Here is a 23826-nt window from a genome sequence, read left to right as displayed (position 1 = left end):
TTACCTCTACCTGAATAATGACCCTTTACCTCTAGTCTCTGCTTTCTGTCCTGAAGCCAACTAGCTATCACTATGCATTCTCTGATCTATTCTGCATTCTCTGATTCATTCTTAGTCTATTATATAGCATCTTATCAAAGGCCTTTTTAAAATCTAGATCAACTACAGCTATTGCATTACTCTTACTTGTGTACTGGAGGAGTATAGAAAGAGAAGGGGTAGAATCAAAATGAAATTAGAAAAGCAATGAGAGGGTGTGAACAAATCTTGGCAAGCAAAATCAAGATGCACCCAAAAAAGTTTTCTCAATATGTTAAGAGTAAGAGGCTAACTCAGGCAAGAGGGCCCATAAAAGACTAAAAGGTAATCTATGCGTGGAGGTGGAGGATGAATACTCGGCATCTGACTTTGCAAAAAAGGGCAGTGTAGGCACTGCAGTTGAAGAGAAGTGTGAAGTATTGTGCATGATAAACATAGGGAGAGAGGAAGAATTGAGGATATTAGCATTTTTGAAAGTGGATAAATCACCAGGGCCGGATGAAATGTACCCCAGCTTTTAAAATAAGTCAGGGAAGAAATAATGGAGGGTTTGGCCATTATTTTCCAATAATCATTGGATACAAGTGTGGTATCTGAAGACTGGAGGTCTGCTAATGTTGTGCTTTTATTTAAAAAGGGAGCAAAGAATAGACCAAATAATTACAAGCCGGTCAGTCTGACCTGGGTAGTGGGCAAATTATTGGAATCAATTCTGAGGTAAACTGTCACTTAGAAAGGCACAGATTAATCAAGGTCAGTGAGCATGGATTTGATAGGGGAAAGTCGCGTCTAACTATTAAAAAAAGTTTATGGGCTGTGGGTGTCACTGGTTAGGTCGGCATTTATTGCCCATCACTGATTGCCCTTGAGAAGGTGGTGCGGAGCTGCCATCTTGAACTGCTGTAATCCCTGAGGCATAAGTACACCCACAGTGCTGTTATGCAGGGAGTTCCAAGATTTTGACCCAGCTCAGTGAAGGCATTTGATTGATTTAAAATCCTTAAAAAGAAGGATTAATGAGGGTAGTATAGCAGATGTGGTCTATGTGGATCTTAGCAAGGCTTTCGATAAGGTCACACATGGCAGACTGAAATGAAAAGCCACAAGATGAAGCGAATGCAGCAAACTGGATATAAAATTGGCTCAGTAGTAGCAAACAATGGTTAATTGTTGATGGATGTTCTTTTGATGGGAAAGCAATTTCCAGTGGGCTTCCCCAGCGCTCAGTACCACATCCTCTGCTTTTTGTGATGTTAATGCTTTGGATGTAAATGTAGAGAGAATTATCAGGAGGTTTGCAGATGGTGCAAAAATTGACTGCTAGTTTGATAGTGAGGAGGATCGCTGTAGACTGCAGGGAGATATCAATGGATTGGTTAGGTGGGCAGAAAAGTGGCAAATGGAATTCAACCTAGAGAAGCGTGAGGTGATGCATTTGCGGAAGTCAAACAAGGCAAATTAATATACAATAAATGGGAGAATACTGAGAGGTTTAGAAGGAATGTGAGATAATAAACAGATCCCTGAAGGAAGCAGGACAGGTTGGTAAAATGGCTTTTCCTTTACTAGCTAAGGCATATAATATAAGAATAGGGAGGTTATACTGGAACTGTATAAAACATTAGTTAGGCCACAACTTGAGTACTGTGTGCAGTTCTGGTCACTGCATTACAGAAAGGATGTAGGGTTACATTAGAGAAGGTACAGGAAAAATTTCTGAGGATTATGCTAGGATTAGAAAATTCCAGCTTTGAGGGAAGATTGGATAGGCCGAGGTTCTTCTCCCTTGAAGAGAGAAGGCTCTCTTCGAGAAGTGTACAAAATTGGGAAACGCCTGGATGAAGTTGATGGGAAGGGACTTTTTAGTCTAACGGAGAGGATAGTAAATAGGGGATATAGATGTAAAGTGATTGGTAGAAACATTAGAGGGTGATGAAGGAAAGAATTTTCACCCAGATAGTTGAAGGTGTCGTGAATTCACAACCTAAAAGATGATAGAGGCAGACGCTTTCAACTCATTTAAAAGCTGCCTGGATATGCATCTCAAGTGGTGTGACCTGCTGGGCTATGGGCCAAATGCTGGAAAGATTAGGTTGGGTGGCTCATTTTTGGCTGGCACAGATGCGACGGGCTGAGTGGTCTACTTCTGTGCCGTAAATTTTCTATGTTTTACTTTTCATTATCTCTTCAAAAATTTCAATGCAGCTGGTGAAACAAAACCTTCCTTTTTGAAATCCATGCTGATGATTCATTATTATATCTTTGATTTTTAAATCTGCTTCCATTTTCTCCTTTAGTAGGAATTACATCATTTTTCCTACCACTGATTCAAAATTGACTGGGCTACAGTTCCCTGGATAGGTTCTATCTTCCTACTTAAATATAGCTGCAACATAAACTATCACCAGTTCTCTGGCACAACATTTTTCCCAAATGAATTATTAAAAATGTATATTAGTGTCTTGGCTACCTCTTCCTTAGACTGTTTGAAAATGTACAGATGTAATCTATAAAGAGCAGGGGTTTCATACTCTTCAAGTTTCATTTAAAATGTCAACTCTTTTTATTTTAAGCGTAGTTATCTCATTTCTAACCTCATCATCTGATATCATGTCCACTTGTCACTGGCAAATACTGAGGTTAAGTAATTATTTAATATTTCTGCCATATTCGTATCATTGCCTGTGAAATTATCATGTCCATCATTAAGTGGCCCTATTCCTGCCATAACTTCCCATATTTATTTATGTCTGCAAAATATTTGACTATTTTTTCTATGCTCTTTGATAACTTGATTTCACAGTCCCTCTCTGTCCTCCTGCTTGTTTAACTTCTCTTCCAATCTATTTATATATTTGCTTATCATGTGTCCCCTGCTGTCCTTGCACTTATTGTGTCTCTCAATGCTTACCTTTATTTTTCTTCCTTATGCCTTTATTCATTCATGGTGACTTATTGGTGTTTACCATGTTCTTGTTTTTTCACTAGAATATGTCAGAACATTGTTTTAAAGCGTTTCCACTGCTGCTTGACATAATTTTTTGACGATTTGTTGTCCATTTTATTTCCTCAGTCACTCAAAAATCAGCTTTTGTCCAATTTTTTACCCTGATCTTCATTACACTCATGTTTTTCTCAATTATAATTATCTTAAAGCATATACTATTATGATTCTATTTCCTAGATGTTCCCCTATTTGTACTTCTTTTGTCTGCTCCAGCTCATGTCCCATTATTAGATCCAGAATTGGTTAGAAAGTAGTACTGTACATATTGTAAGAACTTTATTCCTTCATCCTCTTTACTTATCTTTTCTTGCAATTTAGTATCAGGGTAATGAAATCACCCATGTAACTATTTTTTTAAATTAATTTCCCCATTTGTTTGTATATTTCTTCTTCCACCTCCCTTATCACTATTCGATGATCTGTAAACAATCACGCAATTAGTGTGATTAATCCTTTATTATCTTTTATCTTGATCTGTATGGATTCTATTTCTGTCCTGCTAATGTCTGTATTACTATTTTCCACTGCTGTAATGTTTTCTCTATTTATAATTATAATGTCAATACCGGGATCAGGTACTTCTTTCTCCTCTTTCAGCATATTCCACAACTGGCAAAATCCATCTTCAAGAACACAGCTTGGTTCCTCCACCAACTCTGCCTAAGCAAATGCAATGCACCTGCAATTTGTCAAGTAGCCCTTTAAACAACCATGATTTGGGGCCCATCATGCAGCAGAACATCTCTTTAGTGAGTGATGAAGAATTTTGTGGTCTGGACCTGTATATTCCAAACTAGGTCTTTTGTTATCTCCTGGTTTTGCATCAGTCAGTTGGGGCATGTGTCATCAGGGTAGTGATGCATCAGAGGTGTCTTGCACACACACTGGAGGTGCTAGGCCTGTATCATTTTGAAGAGGTTGCACTGGAAGTGGCTGGTAACATTGTGTGTCCCAGCAAATCAGTGCAAGACTTCCATTATACTGGAAGTGGTGCTACATAGATTAATTTCTCAGCATAATATCTGGTTTGAGCCTTTATCTTGACAGTTACATTTTTTGGACACTTCTTCCCATCCTTATAGAAACAGCTAAGAATGCATCCACATAAATTTTCCTGTATGAATTGCTTCCCAAAGATAAATTTTAAATATATTTTATTCAGAAAACTGAATTTGAATGGTTAGCTAAGAATTGAAATTTCTGCTGATATCATTAGTATTACTGTTAAATTTGGATTATCCTCAGAATTTACTATCATTTGTATTGTCCAAATTGCTTTTAATTTTTGTCTAGTCATTGTATGCATAAAAAGTCAGCATTGATCAGGAATGGTGAATGCTATTGTTGCCTTTTCATTCTGATAAAATGTACATATTGTTACATTTGAGAAGCCCAGGTGAATGACCAAGGCCTGTCATATAGGACATCACCAAAAATAAGTTTGTAATAGTGATTGACAAGATTGCAATTTAAATGCGTTTTTACTACTGGAATACAGGAGGGTTGCAGTGTTGCCGAATGCTACAATCAGTGATTGGGAAGTCCCAGTCATTTTGGGAAGATAGGAAACTCTATTCCTGTCTATAGAGAAGGATATAGAGAAAAAAAAGATTAGGAGAAAAGAACATATTTAATAAAGGAGGTTTCATCTGCCATCCCAGTAAAGCACTGAACATGTGGCTGGTTGCTTCTAAGCTCTTGAAAGTGAATTTCAGGCAAATAGTAAAACAGCATAGCCGTGAAGCTTGTAAAAGTCTGAGGAGTCCGACCGAGTGTAGGGTAACAAAGTTTGCAGATGACACGAAGATGAGAGGGAAAGCAAATTGCGTGGAGGACACAGAAAGTCTGCAGAGAGATTTGGATAGGCTAAGTGAGTGGGCAAGGATCTGGCAGATGGAGTATAATGTTAGCAAGTGGGAGGTTATCCACTTTGGAAGGAATAATAGTAAAATGAACTATTACTTAAATGGTGAAAAATTACAACATGCTACTGCACAGAGGCGCTTGGGGGTCCTTGTGCATGAATCACAAAAACTCAGTTTGCAGATACAGCAGGTGATCAAGAAGGCAAATGGAATGTTGGCCTTTATTGTGAGAGGGATGGAGTATAAAAGCAGAGAGGTCTTGCTGCAATTGTACAAGGTACTGGTGAGGCCACACCTAGAGTATTGTGTACAATTTTGGTCCCCTTATTTGAGAAAGGATATATTGGCTTTGGAGGGAGTGCAGGAAAGGTTCACCAGGGTGATTCCGCAGATGAGGGGGTTAGCTTATGAGGAGAAAGTGAGTAGATTGGGCATGTACTCATTGGAGTTTAGAAGGCTGAGGGGAGATCTTATAGAGACATATAAGATAATGAAGGGGCTAGACAGGGTAGAAGCAGAGAGATTATTTCCACTTAGAATGGAAAGAAGAACGAGAGGGCACAGCCTCAAAATAAGGGGGAGTCAATTTAGAACAGAGTTGAGGACGAACTTCTTCTCCCACAGGGTAGTGAATCTTTGGAATTCTCTGCCCATTGAAGCAGTAGAGGCTACCTCGTTAAATTGTTTAAATCACAGATAGATAGATTTTTTACCAGTAAGGGAATTAAGGGTTATGGGGAGCAGGCGGGTAAGTGGAACTGAACCACTATCAGATCAGCCATGATCTTATTGAATGGCGGGGCAGGCTCGAGGGGTCAGATGGCCTACTCCTGCTCCTATTTCTTATGTTCTTATGAGTCAGTGAATCCACCCTCCCTCCCTCTCCCCGCCCCTGAGTTATTCTACCATGGATTAACCATGGTTTTGTCACTTTGAGTGAATTTTTATATAGAGAGCATGCTTTGATGATTCCCTTTCCACCTCATCTCATTAAAGTCCTTTTTTTAAAAAATTAAACCGTGCTCATAAATAAATCATGACTCCTACCTTGCATGATCCAAATATCTCAATTTCTTTCCCCTGAAAGCTTTTTAACATTCACCCAACTTCACCCAAAAGCAATAAAGAAATTTATGGGAAATAGCTTAACGGTGAGGGACGCGATTGTTGAACTGGCCATTCACTATTGACTAAACGTGGTGGTTCGTCATTTCCGAAATGAAATTTTACTACCCAGATCAAACAAAAATCAATACTAATATTACATTTATTCTCACAAAGGATTACTACAAACATTAAAAAAAACATTGATTATTACAGTAACAATGACAAGTCTCATTCCCCCATTAGTCACGTTTGCTTTGCCTGTGTCTCATTTGCTTTCTTTCACATATAATTATTCTTGCAGATGTTCAAGCTTCTAATTAATCAGCATTTGGGAATGCACATTTAGAATTTCTAATGGATAGAGAAGAAACTGTTACTTATATTTCTAGATTGTTAGTACTGTACTGTTAAAATTAAGAATGAATAAAAATCAACAAAAATTAATTTCTTATACTAATATTCTTTTAACGCATGTGAGGTGACTTGTTTTTCAGTTTGTCTATTTATAAGGTGCTTTTGGACAAGCAGGCAGATGCTGCAATTTTAAGTGATATGAAAATTAATGATATCCAGTATACTTTCATCGAGGCCAGATATTATTATGGTTAATTTGTGAGGTGTAGCTACCACTATTTGTGGAAACAAAAAACATGGGAAGTGCATTTAGCATGCCATAATAAATGTTTAAAATCTACTATTTAATGTTTAGACTCGCTGCAGTAAGTATTATAGCCGGTTTGACAAAAGCTATTTACCTCAGATTTAAGGGATTCCAGATCAGAGTGTCAAACAATGTCCCATGGGCCATTTATAGTTCTTGAGCTCTAAAAATCCAGCTAATGACGTTTAGGTAACTCAATTTTATTTGCATTCGTTTTCTTGCTGGTTCTTTCCATTTGCGTTTCTTGCATCTTGAAAAGGCTTTCTTTGAGTGCAGTAACAAGGAAAATTTACAGCTCAGGAAGAGACCTTTTGGTTCATCGTGTCTGAGCCAGCATAAAATGAGCTATCCAGTCTAATTCCCCATTTAGCTTCTGCTCTGTAGCCTTGGTTTTAAGTACCTAATCCAAATATTTTTAAGTATGATGAGGGTTTCTGCTTCTACCACCCTTTCAGGCAGGAATGGAAAATGCCATGGGAATCATAGTGGGTGAGGGATGGACCATAGAAAGGTTGACTTCTGGTGGAATTTTCTGTTTTGGGCGAGAGCAGCTGGAAAATCCCTCCCAGTGAGTTCCAGATCAGAGAGACAGTAAATTCATTTTGTATCTCATTGTAATTTTCTAGAGAAATAAACTTGACCTAAGGAACTCTTGTAGCACATGATGGTCCTGCAACAGGTTCTCCTTTTCTTCGTGAAGCTCACTTGTGTCATCTTGAGAATTCCTATAATTCAGCAAAGTTTCCTCAAGTTTATTCTGTTGTGCTTCCAATCTGCTGCTTTAGACAATCTTCTTTATGTAGCTGGGTGATTACGCATTTCTTTAGCATTCAATCTCGAAGGACAGTCAACTGTTCATTCTCTCATTGCCTCCTTTCTAGGTCCTCTTGTTACCCTCCCTCTGGGATCTTTTGTTGCCTTCTCACGGAAGTCTTCTACTGCACACCCTCTGGGGACTCCTGCTATCTTCAGTGGAGTTGCCCTCTCTCTGGGATCTTTCGATGCCCAAGGCAATCATAGAATTATAGAATCCCTACAGTGCAGGAGGACATTCGGCCCATTGAGCTTGCATCAACAGCAATCCCACCCAGACCCGATCCCCGTAACTCCATGTATTTATCCTGTGAGTCACCCTGAGACTAAGCAGCAATTTATCATGGCCAGTTAACCTAACCCACACATCTCTGGACTGAGAGGAAACCTACGCAGACACAAGGAAAACATGCAAACTCCACATAGACAGTGACTGGAGGCTGGAATTTAACCTGGGTCTCTGGCACTGTGAGACAGCAGTGTTCACTACTGTGCCACCCATAATCTTGCCTTCCCTCTCTGGGGTCTGTTCTAATTTGCTGTCCATGGCTTTTTCCCACCTTTTCCTTGAAATTACTGCTTTAAGTTACAGTCTTAAAGAAGTAATGTAACAACTTTTTTTCACACAGGCTGTCGTTGCTAGGATACATTTGGCTTCTCTCTGTCATTTTCTTTGAGGTGGGCAGATTCCTGAAAAAGCTTTGTATGTGTTGTATTTTGCAACAAATGTATCAATGAAAGTACAGACTGTTCCAGCTCTTTCTACTGCACTGGGTTTGGAACTTGGTTATGCCTCTGCTTCCCTTTGGGAACAAACCAGAAACCCTAAGGTGTATTATGAAGCTAGACTAAACCCCAACAATTTTAAATTTTGGCATTAGTATGAGGATGTTTCAATCCAGGCGTGAATTTACTGACAAACTGGGAAGCTTTTAATAAACAAACTTCATTTAACAATATAGTTTAATCATAACAATTGAACAATACGAAAACAGAATGATACAATATTCCAATTCAAGCAACATTCCTCTTATAGACGTGAACCCCCGCTTCAAAATTAGTTAACACAGGCATACTTGCTATGTGACCTAGGTTATCAGAGTCCCTTGGACTCTTTAGAGCTAGTAAAACTGGAAACCCACTCAATTGTAATAAAAATGTGATTTAGAAGAAGGCATAACCACTGATTATTTGAAAAGGCAAAACTGGTTATCTGATTCTTTGTGACTCATAGGTATAATTATATTTAGAATATTTACACTGTCAGCTAGTCTGCCTTCATTCTGTTTTATCCTCCTCTGAAATGTCCTGTATATTTCTCAAAAATACATATACATATACTAACAAGTGAAGTGGGACAACTTCAGTTTTGTGAGAAGGTTGTCCAACTTGGATTGTCTATACCTTTGGGAGCTGTTTCATTGCTGTATTGGCACAGCACTCCAAGCTACTCTTTGGTCCACTACATTCTGCTCTGGAGAAAGTTGGTAAGAATGGCGCAGTGGTTGAAAGCACAGGTTGGCGGAACGGGGGTCTGAAGGATGAAATACAAGGATCAGTGGAGCACACTGGTTTCTCCATACACAAGCTGTGTGGCTTCTTTTTCCATTTTAGGAAGCATACTGCACTATGCTATGTGAGAAAGATGGGGAGGGGAGGGTATTCCTCCTGTGGCAGAGAAACCTGTGACTCAGGAGGCGAGTTAGGTGAATGACATCCACAGCTATCAATGTTGTTTCATTATGTTTCCAATTGTCCTACTTCATATAAAGCTACGTCACAGACTATGGTGGGATTGAAGTAAACATCAACACCATCATTAAATGTAAAATACTAATAGTATTCTTCAACACATTCTGAAACAGAGAAAGCAGTATTTAGTCAAAAATAAGAATCTCTCTTGACAATATCAGCCTGCCCCTAAGAAATGGTACTACGTGAACTGCAGCTTAAAAGTCTCTAGCCGCAGGTTTGAATGAGCAGCTTCCAGCTGTCAGAGGAAACCCGAATGCTAGGTTTTGGGATGTTTATTTGCATCTTATTTACATTGTTGCGCCCTCTTCAGGTACAGAAAATTGCAGACACCAGAAAAGCCAGTTTCCAAAGCCAGCTGATTCTGTTCAGGTGCAGCTTATGTGGCATCTGTTTTCATTTGCTGTTTAGGAGCAGAGCAGAAAACTATCATCTCTAGGATACAAACTGACTTTGCAGAAATAAAATATTATCTTAATTGGTCAAGGTTTAAGGTCAGATATTTTAAAAAAAGCAAATATGACCATCCTTAGAAAGCTAGAATTTGGTAGCTGGGAGAGAAACTGTCAGTGATTGGATGAGCAGTAATCACGGATGGTGGCAAGTGAGACAGAGGAATTCAAGTGAAAAGACAAGAGAGAAGATGCCACAGGACCCAAAGAGAAAAGGCGCTGTGGGGTCCAGAGAGACAGAAGGTTCTCCAGGGCCTGTACAGTGCAGGTCCTCCGGGTTCAGAGAAAGAAGGTGTTGTGCGTCCAGAGGGAGAAAGTGCTCCAAAGTCTGAAAAGAGAAGGTGCTGCAAGGCACGGGGATAGAGAAAGGAATTGAGCCCAGGTGGAGGGCTGAAGAGACTCACCATCAGCAGAAGGGCGAAAAAGGGGCATGAAATAGCTTTGGCCGATAGGATTAAGGAAAATCCAAAGGCATTTTACTCTTATATTAGGAACAAAAGGGTGGTTAGAGGGAAAATCGGTCCTCTTAGGGACGGAGGAGGGGAACTGTGCTTAGAGTCTGAGGGAATGGGGGAGACCCTGAATGAATACTTCGTGTCAGTATTCACGAAGGAGAGGGGCTTGGTGTCTTGTACTGTCTTGGAGGGAGCTGTAGACCAGTTGAAAGAAATATCCATTACGAGGGAGGAAGTGTTAGGGTTTTTAGGCAGCATAAAAACTGATAAATCTCTGGGGCCTGATGGCATTTATCCCATGCTGCTTAGGGAGGTGAGAAATGAAATTGCTGGGCCTCGGACGCAAATCTTTGTCTCTTCTTTGGACACAGGTGAGGTCCCAGAGGACTGGAGGATAGCGAATGTGGTACCGCTGTTTAAAAAGGGTAGTAGGGATAAGCCTGGTAATTATAGGCCAGTGAGTTTGACGTCAGTGGTAGGAAAGTTGTTGGAAAAAATTCTTAGGGATAGGATGTATATGCATTTGGAGAGTTGCGATCTGATTAGGGATACGCAGCATGGCTTTGTTAAGGAGAGGTCTTGCCTTACGAATCTGGTATAATTTTTTGAGGAGGTGACAAAAACGGTCGATGAAGGACGAGCCGTTGATGTCGTCTATATGGGTTTCAGTGAGGCGTTTGACAAAGTCCCTCATGGTAGGTTGGTTGAAAAGGTTAAGGCTCATGGGATACAAGGACAGGTATCTAGATGGATTGAGAACTGGCTAGGTAACAGGAGACAGAGAGTAGTAGTGGAAGGGTCCTTTTCTAGCTGGAGGTCTGTCACCAGTGGTGTGCCACAGGGCTCAGTACTGGGACCTCTTCTATTCATAATATATTTAAATGACTTGGAAGAGGGCGTAAAGTGGTGTGATCAGCAAGTTTGCAGATGACACGAAGATGGCAGGATTGGCAGACAGTGAGGAGTGGTGTCAGGCAACAAAGCAGGATTTAGATAGGCTGGTATATTGGGCAGATAAATGGCAGATGGAATTTAATCCTGATAAATGCGAGGTGATGCATTTTGGAAGGAATAATGTAGAGGGGAGTTATATGATAAAGGGTAGACCTATTAAGAGTATAGAAATGCAGAGGGACCTGGGAGTGCAAGTGCACAAATCTTTGAAGGTGGCAACACAGGTGGTGAATGTCGCGCAGAAAGCTTACGGTATGCTTGCCTTTAAAGGAAGGGGTTTAGAGTACAAGAGCTGGCGTCTAATGTTGCAGTTGTATAGAACGTTGGTTAGACCGCATTTGGAGTACTGCGTCCAGTTCTGGTCACCTTACTACCGGAAGGACGTGGAGACCCTGGAGAGAGTGCAGAGGAAGTTTACCAGGATGCTGTCTGGTATGGAAGGACTGGGTTATGAGGAAAGATTGGGTAAATTGGGGCTGTTTTCCTTAGAAAGACGGAGATTGAGGGGGGGATCTAATAGAGGTGTATAAGATAATGAAGGGTATAGATAGAGTAAACAGTGGCAGGCTTTTTCCTAGATTGGAGACAAATATCACGAGGGGCCACAGGCTTAAGGTGAGGGGGGGGCGAGGTATAATTAGGATGCTAGATGGAGGTTTTTCACACGGAGGGTCGTGGGGGTATGGAATGCATTGCCAAGTAAGGTGGTGGAGGCAGGCACGCTGGACTTAAGGTTTACTTAGACACATGAGCGAAATAGGGATGGAGAGTTATAGGAGACTGTTTTATGTAAGGATCATAGCCTCGGGACGTTCCTGGAAACCAACTGTTACATGTGTTGATGTTTTTCTCTTTTACTCCACAGGTGCGTCGGTCCACCTTGTTGTCTAACGAGAGGCATACACGCGGTGGGTCATGCGTGGGCTGCTCTAGGATGTTTCGAGAGTAGCCTAGTACTTCACGTCGTTTGTGTACGCTTAAACTGGACCAGCAGATGGGCACCACAACAGCTCAGTGACTATCACTGTTTGCTGTGCAGATACATGGATTTGGGCCAGTGTCTGTGGGAGTTTGCGCATTCTCCCTGTGGTTGCGTGGGTTTCCTCCGGGTGCTCCGGTTTCCTCCCACAACCCAAAGATGTGCTGTTAGGCTGATTGGTGTAACAAATTGTCCCTAAATTATTCTCCCCTTAATCTGGTTTCCAATGGGGGTACCATAAGCATAGACATGGGTCAAGGGTGGAGAAGGAAAAGCACATTGTTAAAATGGCGGCGCGGGCTCGTTGGGCCGAAGGGCCTGTTTCCCGTGCTGTGTTGTTCTTTGCTCTTTTAATGTGTGCGAAAGACAGAGAGGAGAGTGTGAGTGTATGTATGTGAGAGAGAGGGAGAATGTCTGGTATTTTTATGAATTAGTCTATTTTCCAAATTATCAATTTATTGCTTTTGTTTTTGATCAGCAAGTTGTTTCTTTTCTTCATACGCAAAGCTTTTACAGTTTTTTTCGTATCATTCCCGTAGTAATGCGGACCTGTTAAAGGGGCGATCCTTTGAGGGCCACATGATTGGGCTGGACCATATGGATACGCTGCACGGGAAACTAAGTTAATCAAGTGTGCATGTCCTGGGATGGGAAGGAACCTCAGGTGGCGTCAGGGAGGAGAAGAGAATAGCCTATTAGTTCTGTCAGACCCTTATCTTGTATGCATATTAAATTAATAATAAATAATTCATTGTTGAAGCCACTAGTTGCCTTCGGCTTTACAATTCCAAAGTCTGCTCGTCAACCTCTTGAATGTGAAAGAAATGGAAATAAGCCCACCCCCGACTCACACAAAGGTTGGACGAGCCTGGTCTAAGTTAATTTCAATTTTCTCCTTTCTCTTCCCCTCAAGTGTGATTTCTTTACTGAGATCTAGTTCACGAAGAGGAAAATAAGCCTCTTCTTTTTTGTCCAATAGGCCTTTGTGTCAGCATAAACAGTTAATCCATCAGTATCAATGCCAAAACTAATCTTTACAAATCCATACATGCACTACACACAATATACATATAATTCATATTTCTATTCACTTCAATTTTAGCCCACAGTTTACTCACAATTTTATTCCTATGTCCTGGTGCCCTGTATAGCAATTCTGTAAGATTGTGAAGAAGGTAAAACAAATTGAGACACACAGTGGAGAGGAAAGCACATTGGGAACCTAGAGGAGAGGGAAGGTGCTAATATGAATTAAGGAAGAGCCAAAATTTTAAAAGATACCATTGCGAACTGAGAGTTTGATGGGTGGGGAAGCAGGTGGTGGTTACTGGTGGTACCTAGAATATATCAGAACCATCTGGGAATTTGAAAAAAGTGCGTTCCATTTTAAGTCTGCTGCCCCACCATTTATATAGATTTTTGGCAGGGCCTGTTGAATATTGATCTGCAACAAGAATTTTATCAATTAGGATCCAGATATACTGATTCCAGTTATAGTGACTGAGATCAATTAGCCTAGTGAGGACTTTGGAACATGACAATTTGTATGGCTCAAAGACATGTCATGAATATTGACCTATCAGGGAAAACCATTGCTAGATTCTAAGCAGCAAAATATTCTTGGGGAGTTTGCATGCCTGAAAAACTGTTTTATAGTTGATTCTATTGTTCCAACTGTGCTTTAAAGAGTTAGAGTGTGTGGAATAAAGGGAGTTGTCCATATGTATTTTTGGTTATAGAAGCAGATGGCACCACACTGGTGTTTTAGCTTAGTTTACTGATGGAGTGTTCAAAATTTTTTTGTAATACAACTCAATATTAGAATTCACACCTTATGTTCAAAATATATTTAGTCATTTCCTTATACGTTATCTACATTTTGGAACAGGTTCAACCCATTTTCAAAAGTTGTTATCACAGTTTTGTATCTTAGTTCTAGAACTGTAATTGCCTTATGTGGAGCTAGATCTCGAGGTGGGGGAATTTTGAGCAGCAGGCTGGATTCCCAGTAATTATTCTGGGAGTGAAATTGTTGAATTAATCAGATTCATGTTGTAATATGAATTATTTTGATGTCTCAATCATGAGATCTTGAAACTTGTATGTTTAAATATGAACTATTTATTATTAGTCTTTAACTATTTACAGATCCCAGTTAATGCCAGGCATGGAACTGCTTCTCCATCCAGGGTGCTTTCAGAGTGTTCTCTCTGAATCTATCACTATGTGACTCTATATCACATACCGTGAGCAACGCCATTGTCTAGTCCCACATTAACACTGCTCTGCCGAGAACTGTTACATTACAATGGCATGCAGGCACATAATACAACACATGTAATTGATTTTTCTAGAAGTTTCAGTTGGCTAGTATTGGAACTTCTGTACAACTTGGAGCTTGCTGCAAATTTCTTTTGGGTCCTCTTCCCAACTATGATGCTCTAAGCGTGCTGTTATGACAAATGCACCCAATACTGACATACAAATACAATAATAAAAGAGGAAGTCATTCTTGAAGTACTATAATCCATTAGGAAAAAATGCAAATAAACTGGAAGAAGAATTTAATAGCCTAGAATTAGACAAAAACCAAGTAGACTTAAAAGAGTTCAAAATAATACAGAACTTTAAAAATGAATTTACAAATTTGAGGTTTGACTCAATTTTGGCTTTACTTCTAATGTTGTTTTCTTTCTGACACATTCGTGTGGAAAATATCATACCAAAAGACTAGCTTCCTTCTGATGGTAACTTATGTTTACAATTAAGCAATTCAATGCTCTGAGGTTTCAGATTTAGTTAGAAGAGGGGAAAATAGTCACACTGGCTTGATAATGGAATTACTCTGTCTCAGTAGTTCATCAGAGATCTGCAATTTGCCAAGATTTTATCCATGCATATTTGTAAATCTAATGTGGAATTATTCTCTCTGTGATGGTTTCAATAGGAAAAAAGTCAAATCGGAAAAGTTAAACAATGACAGTAGATACTAATTAGAAAAGAGGAAAAACAAAAAAAAGGGACAGAGGAAAGCACAAATAAAAAAACCCATAAAACATAAGAATTGAAGCAAAAGTATGCCTTGCATTTTTATCTGTTAAAAAAGGAACACAGTGTGCCTGCAGTCAAGAATTAGAGTTACAATCTGCATTTCTCCCAAACAATCAAAATGAATCATAATGAAGTGTCGAAGTGAACCATTTTTAAAATCGAGGTTGAATTCTCTGTTCATGGTGCTTATGCCTAGAGTCAGTGTTTTTGATTTTTTTTGTTGATAGGTAATCACTCCTCCTAATATCTGCTTTGGCTGAGGGCTGGTTTTTGTCCAATTATGCTTATGTGCCGCACCTTGAGATATTTTCTTCTGTGGTAGAGGTGCTATTTAAATGTAAGTTGTTGGTTCCTGTCAAAGAATTGAGAACATTTTATTCTGTATTAAAAAATACAGAAATATCTTGGTTGGAAGTGATTATTTCTAACTTGGGGTGTAGACAGAATCTTAAACCACAAAGGTGAAATTCAAGTGTCTTATAGATACAATGTAAGTTTATTTTTTGTGAAATATTAATCGTAATCTTAATTAAATGAAAACAGTTGCAATGTCAGTTGAAGCCAATTCTGAAGTGACACTCACAGAAGGATTATTCAATACAAATACAAATAGAACAACAAAAACTTAAAGCTTCTCCTTCTGGGTTTCTGTTTTAGTTTCCTAATCACTCGTGTCCTGGAGGCCCTGGCTCCCACTGCAAAATAGTTTTCTAGACAATATTTGTCCTGCTAATTAATTAATTTTAGCAGGCTATTTCATTATTTGATCAGTTAGCCTACACTTCATAAAGGTGCTACAGTAGCTGGTGAAACAGTCTCAGGAATGCTGAGATGGACGACAGAGTGTTACAAATGGAGCAAAGAACAGAGAAGGGGCTCTCAGCTTTTTACATGCACAATTAAAGGCCTTAGTAATGGAAGGTGAGAGGAGGAGAAAGGCCACGTTTCCACAGAGAGCCAGGTGATCCTCAAATGTGAGAAGGGAATAGGAGCAGGTGGCCTGGGAGATAAATGACCAGAGTCTGGCCCTGAGTACCTGGCTACAGGACTGAAATAGTTCACTGATCTCTCAAGAAACTACAAAGGATCATGAATGAAGTCCAGTCCATCATGCAAACCAGCTTCCCATCCATTGATTCTGTCTACGCTTCCCGCTGCCTCGGAAAAGCAGCCAGTATAATTACGGACTCAGACACACTCTCTTCCACCTTCTTCCTTTGAGAAAAAGATACAAAAGTCTGAGGTCATGTGCCAACAGACTCAAGAACAGTTTCTTCCCTGCCACCACCAGACTTCTGAGTGGACTTTCTTTGCATTAAGTTGATCTTTCTCTACACCCTAGTTATGACTGTAAAACTACATTCTGCACTCTCTCCTTTCCTTCTCTGTGAATGGTATGCTTTGTCTGCATAGCATGCAATAAACAATACTTTTCACTGTATACTAATACATGTGACAAATAAGTCAAATCAAATATCAAATCAATGAGTGATAGTATAGATCATAGAATCCCTACAGTGCAAAAGGAGATCATTTGGCCCATTGAGTCTGCACCAACTCTCTCTGAAAGAGTACCTTACCCAGGCCCTTTCTCCCACCCTATCCCTGTAATCCCACACATTTACCATGGCTAATTCATCTAATGTAGACATCTTGGGACACTAAGGGGCTATTTAACATGTCAATCCACCTAACCTGTATATCTTTGGACTGTGGGAGGAAACCAGGGCACATGGAGGAAACCCACACAGACACGAGGAAGATGTGCAAACTCCACACAGTCACCCAAGGCCAGAATTGAACCTGGCTTCCTGGTGCTGTGAAGCAGCAATGCCAACTACTGTGCCCTGTGCCACCCAGTAGTGAAGGTCAGTGAATGCATCTTCACATAACATCAATGATCACACTCCCATTACTCACTCATTGGGCTCATGCCCAACATCCTCACACATCTATCAATGCTGCCAGCCCCACACTTACCTCTTCCAGTTTCCAAATACTTCTAGCTATTTAACAATGGCAAGCACATTACTCAAGCACACAAACTGGTACTCTCCCCATTCATAGGTGAATATCCATTTGTCAAATTAGACAAAAAAGACATTCTGATAATTCACAACTGTTTGATTGTGATGTTACATCCATTCAAAATGACAGAGGCCTATATTATTATTTTTCTTCCTCATTTCCTGAGGTTCTCTTCATGTTTAAAGGTAAAGGCTTTCCTTTAACAGTGAGTGTGTGGAAGACACAACTGATCATCTTGAGCCCAGAGATGCACTCTGGTAAAGAGATTACCCTCCCAATTAATCCCAATAGCAGAAATGTTGTTTCAGTATTATTGATGGTTTGCTCCATGATATTCCTGGTGATAGCATGGCTCTTATTATAGATGTGGTCAGGGGGCAGATAGGACCCAGGCACCAGATTTAAAGTGGGTATCGCTAGTCCCCAAGTAACCAGTCTCTGGTTTGCCACGGTGGTCCAAAGATGGCAGGTACAGCTAAGTAGTGCCATGTGCATGCATCGTGGCTGCTGCCAAGATACCAGTCATTTACTAACAGAGTCCCCGCAACATGGTCGCACATATTCACTGAGGTAGCCCTTTCAATTATGGTGTATTTTCCAATTCACATGTGGGGCCTACTGAGTCATGTGTGTACAGTAAATCACATCCTGCGCCATTGGAAATTTTTCACGGAGAGTTGGAGAGTGGCCTGGAAAATGCATGTCCTCTTTCCTCCTGAGAAAATGAAGAAGCCCTCCCCTCCCCTTTCAGTCTTGCATAATGCCAGCACAGTGCTTGAAGTTTGCAGCAAATATCTGTTACGAAGAATCAAGCAATAGTTCCCTACAGAGATAAGCTGTGTTTATGCTCCAGACAAGTTTCATCCCACCCTTCTTCACCTAACTGCATCAACATATTTCTTCTATTCCTCTCTCCCTCATATATTCCAGCTTCCCTCAATGCACCTAGTTCCACATTCTGGCCACTCTCTGGGTAAGTATGCCTGAATTCCCTGTTGGATTTATTTGTGACTACCTTACATTCATGACCCCTGATTCTGATTGAACCTGTAAGGGTTACATTTCTCTACATCTACCTTGCCAAACCCTTTACAAAAGCAAAATGCTGCAGATGCTGTAAATCTGAACTGGAACAGAAATTGCATGAAATATTTGGCAGATCAGATGGCATTTGTGTGGTGAGGACCTCCATTAACATTTAAGATGGCTGATCTTTCATCAGAGCTGCAGAAATGATACAGGTTTTAAGCATATACAAATGCAAGGAAAGTGGCGTTGGCAAGATAGGGAGATGCAGGTGACAGATTGTGGGGAGAGAGCAACTTTTAACCCCATAGAGATGTGAATTGAGCAGAGCCCAGATTCTTACAAAAGGAGTGTGTCAGTGAACTTGTTTATACAAGATCAGAGAAGTGTTGACTTTGCTTGATTGACATTCCTATGAGGTTTCTTTCTTTTGATCTATTTTGTCAATGCCTCAATGTTTATTTGCACTAGGTTAAGATGTATCACGTGCTTAAAGGTTCTATTATTGATACTTTAATGGTCTGTTACAGGGCACCATTTTTCCCCAAAAAATAAGAATGGGTGCTCTTCTTTCAAAGCAGTTTCACAGAAGCCATTGTTATGATTGACATCAACTATTCTGTTCATAGTGAACACTGGGTGAATGGGCATGAAAGGGCCAGGAGTTGGCATGGATAATATGTGGAGCCATGAGGGGTGTGTGGGGCACGAACTGGCTTGGATCTTCCAGTATCATCTGTTTTTATCTCTGTCAAGCCCCTTCAATTCATATTTTTAAAGAATTTGATCAGCCCCCTTCCTAATGCACTCAGTCTTTTCCTTTTAAGAGAAAGAAGCCCCATCCTGTTTTGCCCTTTGAGTTCTGGCATTCTAGCAATTTGTCTGGTATTATCTCCTATGTCTCTATCATTTTTATAATAAAAACCAAAACTGTTCTTATTAAGTGTGTTCCAACCAAGTGCACATGTTTAACATAGCTCCTCTGCTTTTCAATTCTATTGCTCTGGAAATAAATCCTTATTTGAAATTGGCTTTAGTAACCTACATCAACTCTCTTAGTCATTCTTGTATCTGTGTCCTCTCCACGTGATTGCCTGCAGCAGCTTCTCAACCCAGACAGGGACAGCCCCCAGTATTGCCTGGAGCAATGGCCTGATCTACCATTGGGAGGCCATCTCCAAGCAAGTGCACCTTCACCCACCACTCTGGGAACCTGGAAGCTGACAGGAAAATCCCCTGTCTCTGACAGCACACCTTAACAGACCTATAGATGGCTCAGGGCAGGCTTGGACGTATGGAATAGGTACACTGGCCATTGGTGCAAAATTCCACAGCCACTCACCTCTGTTCCCACGTCTCACAGGAGCTAAAAATCTAGTTCTTTTTTCCTAAAAGTTAGGAGTAAGATTAGGTTAAAATGACTAAATTTTGAATTCAGGGTGATCTTATTTCAGTGAAAAGGAAGTATTATTTTCTAAACCTTAATGTTCCCCTGGCCCATCTACTGTCTGCATAAACTTGAGTCCAAAACTTTGCTGTCCATATCCTAACTTACCTCAAGTCTCATTCACTCATTGCTCCTGGAAGTTTACTGAACTAAAATGCCTCAAAATTATCATCCTTGTTTCCAAAACACTCCAAGCCTATCCCTCCCTATCTCTATAATCTCCTCCAGCCCCACAAGCCTGAGAGATCTCTGTGCTCCTCCAATTCCAGTTTCTTGTTCAATATCCTATTTTCATTCCTCCATCATTGAGGACTATGCCTTCAGTGGTCTAGACCCTAAAGCTCTGGAATTCCTTCTCTAAACCTCCTTAAGTTTTCTTCTTTTCCTTTCTCTTTTAAAATGCTCTTTAAAATCTACCACTTTGACCAAGCTTTTGGTCACCCATCTGGTCATCACCCACTACCATAGAAAAGCTAAGTAGCATGTCTTAATGACTATCGTCCGGTGGCTTTGACACCCATCATTCTCAAGTGCCTCGAAAGATTAGTCATGGCACAAATCAACTCCAGCCTCTCTGATTGCCTAGATCCGCTACAGTTAGCCTGCCGCCACAACAGGTCCACAGCAGACACCTTCTCCCGGACCCTGCACTCAACCCTGGACGGGAAAGTGGAACTGAGCAGCGACAGATCAGCCATGATCTTATTGAATGGCGGGGCAGGCTCAAAGGGCTGGATGGCCTACTCCTGCTCCTATTTCTTATGTTCTTATGTTCTAACATCTAGATAACAATGACACCTATGTCAGATTCTTATTTATTGACTATAGCTCAGCCTTCAACACCATTATTCTTATGAAACATCTCCGAACTCCGTGGCCTGAGTCGTGGCTTCTCTCTTTGCGATTGGATCCTGAACTTCCTGACCACATCAGTAAGGATAGGCAGCGACACCTCCTTCACAATCATCCTTAACACAAAGCTGTGTTCTCAGCCCCCTATGATATTCCTTAAACACTTATGACTGTGTGGCTAAATTCCCCTCCAACTTGATTTTCAAGTTTGCTGATGACACCACCGCAGTGGCTCAGATCTCAAACAATGACAAGACAGAGTACAGGAATGAGATAGAGAATCTGGTGAACTGGTGCGAAGACAATAATCTCTCCCTCAATGTCAAAAAACGGAGGAGATTGTCATCGACTTCAAAAAGCATAGTAGAGAACATACCTCTGTCTACATCAGCGCGAATGAAATAGAAATGTCTGAAAGCTTTAAGTTTTTAGGTGTCCAGATCACCAGCAACCTGGTCCCACCATGCTGACACTATCATTAAGAAAGCCCACTACACCTCTACTTTCTCAGAAGACTAAGGAAATCTGGCATGTCAGCTACAACTCTCACCAACTTTTACAGATGCACCACAAAAAACACTCTTTCTGGTTGAATCACAGCTTGTTATGGCTCCAGTACTGCCCAAGACAGCAAGAAATTACAAAAGGTCGTGAACGTAGCTCAGTCCATCATGCAAACCAGCCTCCCATTCATTGATTCTGTCTACACTTCCTGCTGCCTCGGAAAAGCAGCCAGCATAATTAAGGACCCTATGCATCCCAGATATTCTCTCTTCTACCTTCTTCCTTTTGGAAAAAGATACAAAAGTCTGAGGTCACATACCTACCGACTCGAGAACAACTTCTTCCTTGCTGCCATCAGATTTTTAAATGGACCTACCTCACCACTATGTTATCTTTCTCTACACCCTAACTACGACTATAACACCACCTTCTGCACTCTTGTTTTCTTCTCTATGAACGGTTTGCTTTGTCGGTATAGTGCACAAGAAACAGTACTTTTCACTATATACTAATACATGTGACAATATTAAATCAAATCAAATCAAATCCTATCGTGCAGTTCAGTGTTAAGTTTTGTTCATGCTCCTTTGATGCAACTTACAACTTTTTACTCTATTAAAGTGGGCATATTGGCACATTGTTGTTTTTATGGTTCAAACATGATAAAACATGCAAACTGGTAGTAACAAGTGGTAAGATATGACAAAGCAAGATTCGATCTGTCAGGACAGCCAATGTATAGGTCATTAAAATAGCCTTACTGCTGATGTTGCTGTTTTATGTTTCTAGGCGGCTTTTGTCACTCACCAGTTAGAAATCTTTGACTGACAGTCAAAGAGGGTTAGAATCAATCTCTCACAGAATCATAGAATCCTACAGGGCAGAAGGAGGGCATTCAGCCTATCGAGTCTGACCGACCACAATCCCACCCAAGCCCTCTCCCCATAACCCCATGCATTTATCCTAGCTAGTCCCCCTGATACTAAGAGACAATTTAGCATGGGCAATCCATCTAACCCACACATCTTAGCACCCAAAGGAAACCCACTCACATAAGGGGAGAATGTGCAAACTCCACACAGACAGTTACCCAAGCAGGGAATTGAACCCGGGTCCCTCTTCTCTCTTTTAAAAAAATCACTAACCACTAAAATAGATATTTCATGGAAATATAGTTAAAATAAAAGAAGCCAGGGCCAAATGGTAGCAGCTTCTGAATGTGGCTGTTTAGTAGCATAAGAGCAGGTCTGCAGCTTCTACGCCATAAACCAAGGAGAGAAGATTTTGTGCTGTGCAGTCACCTGAATTCAATTTGCATAATACAAATCTGGATTCAGTTCTCCTGCATATAACTGCTGGTTGCTAGACAAGAAAAGCTATAATTGCTAACAAAAAGTTTTAATGAGAAGATTTCAATGTTACAAAGGGTTCACAAGTAAGTAGAAGCTTAAATGTTTGTCAGAACTTACTGAGGTGATAAAATTGGATCTGATGTTAGACCAGTACCTTGAGGGACATGACATGAATACTAAGTGGCCAGCAAAGGAAGGTCAATTTCACAAACGTTTGCCCAAAGCATAGACAATTTTCTGTTCAGTAATAGCTAAGTTGGGTCATAGATTTGTCAACTTGCTGATTGCTTTAGTTGACCAATTCTGTGTTTTTGGCTTGAACAATTAATTGCACCATCATGTTTAGGACTGCCTCACTGTATAGAAATGGCAAAAGCGCAGACTGCTCCTGCAGTGCTAACATTTATTAACTGAGATTCACAAACCTATTAGAGTGTACAAGGAACTAATTCACTGTTAGCTACAGGCCAAACTCATTATATGGGGAGATCATTTGTGCTTTGAAAGTATCAAATTATGAGAACTGCCTATTCACAGAGATACAACTGCTGGCTTAGTGAAGATGACATGCTTTTTACAGGAGAAATGTTTTCTTTGCTCACTTCCTCTTAATTGTTTTCAGAAAACTGCAGAAAATATCCAGGTTCATAATTCAATGTCCTGATCAATCTAAAAATGATTTTACTTTAAAGTTCCACCTTGATATCAGTGAAATGAAAGCACCAACTGGTTACCTGGCAAACATTGGAGATTAATTAGATTTCAGTTTTTCTATAATTCTGGCCTAATTTGATTCTATAGGAAAAAGAGGTAGTGGATTACATACTATAGATATTAGACTTCAACTGCTTATACACATTACCTCATAGAGGGGCATGCATATCCCATCAATCCATTCCAACTGTAGTCTTGGAAGTTCATCTTTTCTATTACGATCAAAAATGGCCTGGAAACAATAATTAGGAATTAGATCTTGCTGGACTCTGACTTGACATTTAATAAACATTTTTACATATTTAATAAATAGCCAGCTTTCTGTGGAAATCGGTAAGTTCTAAATATCTTTATTGTTTTTAGTACTGCCAGATATAGTAGTGTAAGGTTAGGGACTGATTTTCTCTGTATCGAATTCTGATAGTTAAGAGAGATCTTGAGGGTAGAGAGTCTGCTTTGAATGAAATTCGGAAATGGCTCCCAAAATGTGTTTGAAATTACACAGGTTGGGTTACAGATCAAGTTCCAATAAAATTATGTGTAGAATCACAAACATAGAATCACCAATGAACCAGCACAATTGTTTTTTTCCACCTTGAAAAATGATCTGTTGATGTAAGAGTGATCACGTGGTACAGTTTCATTAATACCACTGAAAATAGGTTCAGTTGCCAAAAATAAGAACACTGGGAGCAATGCTCCCAAAAGAATTCTAAATATAGAATTTGCATAAAAACTGGAGTAAATCCCGTTGGTTTTTTCCAACGG

General features: G+C 40.2%; 1 protein-coding gene across 2 annotated transcripts in view; it reads right to left on the bottom strand.

The window, feature by feature from the left end:
* pde11a (phosphodiesterase 11a) overlaps window positions 1-23826 on the bottom strand; it is a 355582-nt gene that overhangs the window by 19989 nt on the left and 311767 nt on the right. For both annotated transcript variants that reach the window (XM_080198223.1, XM_080198224.1), the window contains one exon: window positions 23207-23290. In XM_080198223.1, the coding sequence (XP_080054349.1) occupies window positions 23207-23290 (84 nt within the window). The remainder of the gene's footprint in view (window positions 1-23206; window positions 23291-23826) is intronic.

The sequence above is a fragment of the Carcharhinus amblyrhynchos genome, chromosome 11, assembly GCF_965287045.1.
Source record: "Carcharhinus amblyrhynchos chromosome 11, sCarAmb.v2.hapA, whole genome shotgun sequence".
Lineage (NCBI taxonomy): Eukaryota > Metazoa > Chordata > Chondrichthyes > Carcharhiniformes > Carcharhinidae > Carcharhinus > Carcharhinus amblyrhynchos.
The sequence above is the reverse complement of the archived record's forward strand: the minus strand, read 5'-3'. Positions and strand labels throughout refer to the sequence as shown.